General features: G+C 34.2%; 1 protein-coding gene across 2 annotated transcripts; it reads right to left on the bottom strand.

Annotated features, from left to right (window-relative positions):
- Positions 1–2,107: 2,107 nt before the first annotated feature.
- On the bottom strand, positions 2,108–5,875 carry LOC148850911 (protein LIKE COV 1-like). Of its 2 annotated transcripts, XR_016099734.1 has the most exons (7): positions 5,321–5,651; positions 4,790–4,842; positions 4,446–4,555; positions 3,196–3,363; positions 2,889–3,113; positions 2,348–2,654; positions 2,108–2,235 (listed from the first exon to the last, which is right to left on the bottom strand). XR_016099734.1 is itself a non-coding variant. In XM_088947134.1 (6 exons), exons 1-6 carry the CDS (start codon positions 5,477–5,479, stop codon positions 2,539–2,541), a joined length of 831 nt encoding a protein of 276 aa, XP_088803260.1. In that variant the 5' UTR covers positions 5,480–5,875; the 3' UTR covers positions 2,108–2,538. The 2 variants fall into 2 exon arrangements, 1 of the variants encoding a protein (XP_088803260.1); XM_088947134.1 differs by having other exon boundaries at positions 2,108–2,654; positions 5,321–5,875.
- Between the last annotated feature and the right edge of the window lie 3,481 nt (positions 5,876–9,356).

Here is a 9,356-nt window from a genome sequence, read left to right as displayed (position 1 = left end):
TCAAAAACTCACCATGAGTTTTCAACATTTCTCTTAAACTCACCACAACTTTTCAAAATGTCTAAAACTCACCACGTCACTAACTTGACGTTAAAGAGACTAACGGCGGTTAATATATTATCATTTTAACCTTCATAGAAAAATATAAAATATATACATATATTTTAATATTTAGATATGAAAAAAGAAAAAAGTTCAAAAAATATTTTCAAATATAAAGTACATAAAAACAAAAAATTTGAAAAAATTTATAGAAATTGCACACAAAATAAAAAAATATTTTCAAATTATAGAAACTATAGAAATTGAAAAACAAAACCAAAAAATAAAAATTGTAGAAAAAACACCAAAAATTATAGAAAAAACACAGAAATTGCAAATAAATAACAAAAAATACAGGAAATTTTAAAGATTGTAGAAAATAGAAAAATGTAAAAAAAAAAGAAATTATAACAAAACACTAAAATGTAAAAAGAAAAAGAAAATTGAAAAATGAAAAAGACCATTTAACTCACCATTCAAGGGTGATTTGGTCATAAAAATTGTTATTTATGCTGACGTGGACACCTCTGTTGAGAAACATTAACGGTGCACTAACGAAATGTGAGTTTTGGAAAATAAAAACTTACTGACATGGTGAATTTTAGATGTTTTGAAAAGTTGTGGTGAGTTTAAGAGAAATGCTGAAAACTCATGGTGAGTTTTAGACAAATTCCTTTTTAATAATAATAATAATAATAATAATAATAATAATAATAATAATAACAATAATAATAATAATAATAACTTTTTAGAATGCCCCTAAGAGCAAATTCATTCATCCATTCCCAGTAATCATCTCTCATATGATTGTATCGTGCAAGAAATCAAGAACAGAGAACCACATTTTAATTCAATTACTAGAAATAAGGGTCCTTTTGATTTACAGTTGGAGTTGGAATCAGAACCGAAATCAAAATGGTCTGTTTCCATAATCTGTTAGTTTCAGACACGAATGAAAATGAGAAGTGGAATAATAGGAATGGGATTCCGATTCTGGTTTACCAAATAGTTGGAATCAGAACAGTTCATTCCGATTCCAATTCTAAACTCCCATTCCAACGAACCAATGGGGCCTAAATTTATGTTAGTACATACAAGATAAATACATAAAGGCTGTCCACTAGGGATGCAACTTGTGTTGCCTCGAGTTAGCATAGTTAGCATTAAAAAAGATTGAGAAATTTAGAGTTAAATCCACCTCAATAATAAAAACCCTTAAAATTTAGAGTTAAATCCCCCACCTGTTCCAACTGAACAATAATAAAAACCCTTAAAATTGAAACTATTCTAGGCTCAGGATTTGAGCCGGCCCATTCAAATTTTGACAAAAAGCAATTTGTTGTATTTAGAACACTGGTTGTATTATGTCATTCTCCTGCACCACCACAACTATAATTACTAATTAGGCTGCATTCGTTAGTCCCCATTCTTGAGGTTGGACTCCTAGACAGAAAGGTGTTGAGTGCATTATCCGGGAGGTACGGGCTCATACAGTAAAACAACAGGTTCTCCATGTTGTATGTCAATTCATGGCTCTGTTTGTTTGTGGCTTAAGTCCGAACCATATACAAATTTGGCACCTGCTTCAGTTTTGTATAGTCTGTTTGTGTTTGTACTAAACAGACATGCATAATGCACTGAGCATATTTGTATCTGCACTCTTTCGAAACATAGACATATGATTTGTACTCGATACACAATTTGTACTCTTTATCATCCCATCTTCCTCCTACGGTCCTGCCTCAATTATCGCTTATAAAGTGGAAACCACTTGCTCAAACAAAGTCAAATCTGAAACAGAAGTAAATCAGAATTTGCACTTAGCCTATTTGGCCTCCCGTGCATTTACACCATTGAAAATGAAATTTGCAAAGCAAACTTTTCTATGATGAAACCATTTTACAGAGTTAGGTCTACTTAGGTGCAAATTTTTCTGGGACCACTGTAATCTATCGCCTCTGGAACAATAGTGAAGATTACAAACATGAACTCACTCCGAGTGCATTGGACAATCTAGAAACAAGAAACCATGTAAAAGGCAATAACTTAATCACGAGAGACGGTCTTAGTTCTTATTTTTTTTCCTTTTCTTTCTTTTTAATATTCAGCTTGGCTACTAAGATACAGAAAAGATGGCAATATTTTACCATAGGAGATTTGAAGCTGCAACTTGGCCGCCAAAAATAAGAAATCCTGTAACGCAAACTCTGGTTTAGCCACAACTTACAATTTAAACAAAAAATGGGGAATCCAGGGATGAAGGCTTTATAGGAAAAGCGAACTTTCTAGTTACTTCAATTAATACCCGATCAAAGCATTGGTATTAGAGTCTTCCTCTAAGTGGACTGCTGTAACTGTTGTTCATCCAGTACTGTTGGTTATTGGGTTCGCTGGTGAAGCGATAGAGTAAAACCTATCTCATTGACCAACAACCCCAATGATTTCTGAAGGAATATGAATTAGTAAAAGAAGCATCTTCATGATTGCATACTGCCATTAGACTTTTGGAACTGCATATACTGCGCTTCTCCCAATTCTTGCTGCTGGAATGGCGTGCCCATCCATTATGGTCAATATTTGAGGTATTGACATACCTCCAGAGATAACTATTTCTGCATCACATGAAAACAAATAAAAAACCAACATAATGTTGGTGTCCAAAATCAAACGGAATTTCCTACTCACTTTTCCTACCCGCCGTGAATTGCAGCCACACATCTCTAGAATTGAGTGATGTGTGGCTGCAATTCACAGCGAGTAGAGAGTGGGTAGGAAAAATGAGTAGGAAATCTGGACTCGTCCAAAATGGGCTGGATCAATATGCCATAACCTTTCAGAGCTCTCACCTATTCCCTCCCGAACTGATAAACTTGGTCTGATAATATCCTTTGGACTAACGAGATAAATTTCTCCAATATACAAGTTGTTTGAAGGCACATAAACACAACAGAGTTCCTCTTCACCCGAACTTCTTTGTAGAATCGCTGTTGATGTGATGAATGCAAATGCATATTCCCCAATACGTGGATGCCTTATGAGAGCCACCTCCTTAAATGCGTGAGAGTTCTGATCTGAAAAAAAAAATGCTATATGGTGCTCAAAATTTAGGAATTATAAAAGTTCAGACTATGAAGTAATTTTGAATGTATTCACCTGGTGATATAGCTGCGCTAATTTGTTTTGAGGCTGAATATATGTAGCTTACCAGTGGCATTTTCTTAATGAACCATTCCCCTAAACCAAGAACAGAAGCTCCCACCCACGAGGACATGAAAACACCCACTAAGAAGATGAAAGTGATTGAGGTGACAAATCCGAGACCTGCAGGTCGAACTACTCACTCAGAAAAGATACTACACTCAAAGGCTTCAATAAAACCATTTGATATTCATGGATGAAGAAGTCAGATATCCATTAGATAAATAAATCAGATTAATCTGTCATTTTGATCTTAAATTTTGGATTAAAAACAAATGATGTAGAGACTATAGTTAGCTTCAATACCTTCTACACAGATATGATTAGTTTGCAATTAGTTATGTGCAAGTTGGAGCACATTATTTTTTTTTCGGTCACAAAGAAACATGGACACTTCAATACTGATTAATAAAGCAATGTCACAGTCCTGTTGTATTCGAGCACCAACAATTTTCAGATCATTATTTCTACATTCAGTAACTCGCGTTCAAGTGTCAACTTACCATCATTGTAGAAAGAAGTTCCAATCCCATTTGTAGCATTCGGCTCAAACCTCCTTAGAATCATGCATCTTTGTAGGCACTTTTCACAAGGAACCACCCTATAATCTTCTTTTCATCTCATGGAGTTTCATAACATCTAAAATAAAACATTAAGAAACTAACTAGTAACATCCTTCCTAAGGAAGCTTGGTCAGCAAGCTCTGCATTTCTAAAAGTGCATATGGTTCCAAGTGACAACCTCTTCTTTTAGATGATAAAATCTTATGGAGGATTAGATTGCCTACTGCACATTCAACCTTCAAACTTGTACTGAATTTTCAAGGGGCTTTGGATGTAGAATTCATTTACACTGGTGCCTGACGAGACACAATATTAGACCATTAATAGTTGGTTGGTCATTCAACCACTTCTGTTGGCTAAGGTTTGCGTTTACTTTACCTTGCTTATTAACATATCATCATTGAGATTCCTATATAACACTGGTATTGAAATGTCTTGTACAATATGGACTTGCTACGCTTTCTGGACCCTTGATTCCGTATAGCTCCTTTTTTTATCTATAATACTTCTTATATATACCAAATTATAGGCACAAAAGCAAGTCTTTTCCAATTGATAATCAAGTCAATTTCATCTTCAAAAGTACTTAAAATTCAACTCTGCTCAAAGGCTCATGAACTAAAAGAGAAGGAACACGATTACCAAATAAATTGATCCCCAGATGGGCATAGATTGGGGAGAAGAATCCGTCCATAAAACGAATGAACCCCCAAGTGATATAGAACGTCAGTGCCAGAGGAAGGAGTATGACACTGCAAAACAAGAAAGAATTTATTTACAAAAGACATAGAGTAAATGGTGAATGTATCAGGGATGCCTGCAGTGGCTATTAAATGCATAGCGAACATGTGCAATGTTAATCTGGATAAATGCACAGTTGTCACGGGATGCATTGTCTAGTGCACAAAGAAAATGCATGGAAATTATTGAAGTACTTCGAAGAACAAAAGAGAAAGGCATAAACGAGTAGGCCACAAAGAACTTGCCATCCTGTCATAAACTTTTTTGAAGCCCAGCTACGTACGACTTTAGAAAATGCCTAAGAAGGTAAAAAATGAACCTGATCAGTCATATTTGTTGATGAGATTATAAGTTGAGGAAGATCTTCTAACAATTTCAAATTTTAACCAAGATTGTTTAGAAATATACTTGGTATGAATATGTAATCTTGACTTAACTGTGAACTAGTAGAAACTGGAAAGAACCAAATCACATACAAAGCAGGAAAGTTATTACTCTTCATAATGCCATTAGCATCGAAAACAGAGAAAATCAAATCAAATTACTGAGCGATCCCAAACGAAATTGTGTCTAGCCATTAGATTGATTTTTCCCTTTAACAATCAAAACTGTAAAAATATAACAAAGTGGCATTGGTGGAACTAGAAATCTCGTAAATCAACGAAACAGATCGATCGACAAAATATTAAAGAAGAGAGAATGAAGATATTAAAATTCCCGAAAACAGGAAAATTTAAGAAAACTTAGGACAGAATATTTAAAAGAGATGGAGAAACCTCTCTGCTGCTGCTGCGGTGGTGGTGGGGGCGGGACGAAGGAGTGATGGAAGTGGGCGAAGCCGACGACAAGTTGGAGCCTCCACCATCTTCTAGGTTGCTTCCTTCTGATACCGGAATGAGAAGCTCTAGATCTCTATCCCTCTCTCGGGCGGACATTATTTCTTTATTCTTTTGATTTTCGAATGATTCTTCTGCCCTTTTCTCCTTCACTCTTTCTCTGTTCCCTGATCTCTCTCTCTCTCTCTCTGAGAGGAATCAGAAGTAACTAACTCGTACACAGTCCGGAGCACTGGGACGTGTAATCGAAAAACTAATGAGTAATGAACCCATCATTCCTTCCAGCGCTTAGACGCCTATGATCCAAAACGCCGGGTTAACTCAGTAGACGATTTAACGTAGTCCACGCGAATCGTGAAGTAACCACGTGTCTCATCCAGAACGCATAGAACTTTGGCTGTTGGCCCCCAACAGCCAACGCTGCATAGAATATTCTTGGGACTGCCACGTAGCTTGGGGTAAAATAATAATTACACTCTCTGTCTTTGGCTGTTGGCCTCCAACAGCAAAAGTTTTTGCGTTATTTATTTCTTTCCTAGAATGATCGGCTGAATTGTTACATTGTGATTGGTCCTGTTAGGGGTGTAAATAGATCAAAATTGAATCGAATCAAACAATATTTGAATTCGAGTTCAATTTGAAAAATTCGATATTTGAATTCAATTCAATATCTGAAGGATATGGGCGAGCATTCGGTTTATTCGATTAAAAATCGAATTAAACAAACAAAAAAAAAAATGAATACTAAACCGAAACTGAATTATAAGAAAATTGAAATAATCAGAACCGGAATTTTTGGTTCGATTTTAGGTTATTTTGGTTAAAAACCAAATTTAATTTATATATATATATATATATATAATATTATATATTATAACCTATAATATACATATTATTATAATATATATTATGAAATTGAATTTTATTATAATACATTATAATATATATATATATATATTAATATATTAATATATTAATATATAGCATATTAAATATTATATATTATATATTATATAATGAATTTTTTTGGTAAATCGAATTTCTAACTTTGAAAACCGAAACCAAAAACTAAAATTCCTAAAAACTGAAAAAACGAAACAGAAATTTTTGGTTTTAACCAAATAATGCTCACCCCTACCAACAGATATTGAAAATTAATATTTGAATTTCAATTCGGTTAAACATTCGAAGATTCAATTCGATTCAAATTTGATCAACTAATTATTTTAGGTAATTAATAAATATATAAAATAAATATTTTATTTATATAAAGTATATAAATATATAAGTTATTTATATAATTTAATTATTTTATAATATAAATTATATAAAATATTTAAATATTTTATATATTATATATAAAAATTAAGTAATTGGTCGAATTTGGATATTTATCAAATTGAATCAAGTCATATCCGAATTCGATTCGATTATGCTGAATCTCAAATTCGAAATCGGATTTCCAAATACCATTGACACCCCTAGGTCCCCATCTAGATACCCAATGGACAAGGTAGTGTCAACTAGACTTGTTCATGGGTTGGGTAGCTAGATGGTCCATCCCATTCTAAGTCAAGCTTGGTTATAATTTTAGGCCTGTGGGCTTGGGCTTGGGCTCAACCTTTTTTTTGGACCAAGCTCGGGCTTTCTAAAAAAAGATTGGCTCAAGCCCGTGCCCAACTTGATACTGTATTAAATAATAAAAAAACATATTTTATTTATTTATATATATATAATATTTTTTTCTTTGTTCCTCTTGTCCTTTTTTCAAGTAATAGTGATAATTTTATTATTTTTGAGTTTTAAAGGTTTTTAATATAAATAAAACACTTTTATTGAATAAAAAAAGAAAAAAATATATTTCCAAATTTATGGCCCGGCTCAAGCTCAAGACATAGGCCCGGTGGTTGGGCTAGGATTGGGCCCGAATGTATTTTATTGATATATAGACAAAGTCCGGCCCAGCCCAACCCGTGAACAGATCTAGTGTCAATGTACCCATGCTTAGAATGCTCTAAGGGAGTATTTGGTAGTATGATGTGTTTGAATCTAGTTACCCTTATTGTGCTATGTGGTTGAAATCAAACATAATTAAAAAAAAAATTACAACATATGAAAGATGTATCACCATTAAAATTGCAAATAAGATATTTTAGTCATTTATTATATAATAAGTAGGATAAATTACTGAAACCTCTGAAATTTTTAACGATTGCTGAAATTTCCCCTAAAGTTTGCTAATGATATTTACCTCCATAAACTTTCCAAGGGGTAGCCTAACTGGTGCGCTAGATGAACTGTCCCAACGGTGGGGCAGTTTTCAATCCTACTATTATCAACTCTTTAAGAAAAATAACTGTTGGCTTGGTGTTGTACTGTTCACTTAAAAGAGTAATAACCTGTATGGGTGTCAGATAGTGATTAATACAAAGAAAAAGAGAACTTTCTAACATAATTGTAAGTAGACCCTCTTTGAGTGATTGACATGAAGGGCAAATTTGAAAAATAGATCAATTATAGAAAAGAATTGGAGAGGCTTTGGTAGTGATTGATACAAAGAACAAATTTGGGAAATAAAAATTTTGGTCAAAAGTAACTACATGGGTAGTGATTGATTGCAATTACCAAGGTGATGTTTGGCATTGGTGCCGATTTCCACATCAGAAATCGGCACCATATTGAATCCACATCAGAATTTGAGTTGGCCGATTAGGCTGATTTCTAGGAATTCAGCAAAAAAAAAAAAAAACTATTCCTGAAAATCATCCTAGGCGAAGGATTACCACATTTGGTGACTGGCTGATTTTCGGGTGATTCTGATTTCTTTTTGTTGGGTGAGGTGGCTTCCTATGTGGCAGGGCGAGAAGGTGTTCCAGTGCTTCAATGAATAATAATCATTCTTGAAAATCAATACCAAACAATCTCAGAAGTGATTTCTAAAAAATTGGCTGAGATAAAGGAAATGATACCAAATAACACACAAAAAAAAGAGTGATTTATGGAAAGTCACTGATTTTAGTAATCATCGATATTCCAAAAATCAGGTGTGAGGAATCATCTTCGATGCTAAACATCACCCAAATTTTAGGGCCAAAAACTTTAGAGAAAGTTTCAGCAATTACCCTAGGGTTCGAGAAAGACAGTACCGGAAAAACTTATAATCAATCAACCACCAGCATCACTCTTAACCAATCAAGTGAGATTTTATCAAAACTCACGGCTTTCCATCGTAATAGGTTTTCCAAAAAATAATAATAATAATTCAACTTATAAAGGCTTCATGGACAGAGGGAAAAAAAAAAAAAAACTATACTTTGTAAGTTAAAATTTAGAACCTATAGATAGCTTCAAAACATGCCACAACCTTAAAGGAACGCATGGTGTGCCCTAAAACCAAATTGATCTACAAAACTTTGTGGCTAAACGCCAATTGAGGCCATTGGTGCCTCTAGCTCAAGTAGCCTTTGCTAGAGGCACACCGTGCATTGATGAGCTCCACAAGGTAAAGGGACAATGACCTTTCTTTTTGAGGCATGGTTTTCTAAATCGGACTGAATCGGATGGTTGGACCAGAAAACCGGGAGCTGGTCAGGTGACCAGTTCTGGTTTTCCTTAAAACCGAAAATTTGCTCAAAACCATTGATTTTGGTCAGCAAATTACTGACCCGAATAATTAACTGTTCAAACCATTCAAATAGTTTTGACCATTTTTTATTTATTTTTATTTTTTTATCAAAATAAACCAATTGAACAATCAGACCATTCGACCCGATAACTGAACCCCTGACCGGTTCAGTCTCCAGGTCGTTTTTAACAACCATTCTTTGAGGCATCATTTAACCTCCTACTGCGGGGGAACAATACATTGATCAGCTCAACTAAGCTGCGATATATAACATTCAAGAGCCATATAGATGACACTATATGTATAAGAAAAATCCATCCCCCAATATTTGTGTGTCTGACACACCTTCCA

The sequence above is a fragment of the Nelumbo lutea genome, chromosome 5 (genome assembly GCF_056320005.1).
Source record: "Nelumbo lutea isolate HS-2025 chromosome 5, American lotus-T2T, whole genome shotgun sequence".
NCBI classification, from domain to species: domain Eukaryota; kingdom Viridiplantae; phylum Streptophyta; class Magnoliopsida; order Proteales; family Nelumbonaceae; genus Nelumbo; species Nelumbo lutea.
This window is presented reverse-complemented; position numbering and strand designations above follow the sequence as displayed.

What these genes read in the sequence shown, in the direction of transcription:
- LOC148850911 (XM_088947134.1), bottom strand. Translation starts at nt 5,479, where the DNA reads ATGTCCGCCCGAGAGAGGGATAGAGATCTAGAGCTTCTCATTCCGGTA. An exon ending in AAAAAGTTTATGACAGGATG is followed by an intron (nt 4,556 to 4,789) that starts GCAAGTTCTTTG and finishes CTTGTTTTGCAG; the next exon opens with TGTCATACTCCTTCCTCTGG. An exon ending in ATCAGTTCGGGAGGGAATAG is followed by an intron (nt 2,655 to 2,888) that starts GTGAGAGCTCTG and finishes CATGTGATGCAG; the next exon opens with AAATAGTTATCTCTGGAGGT.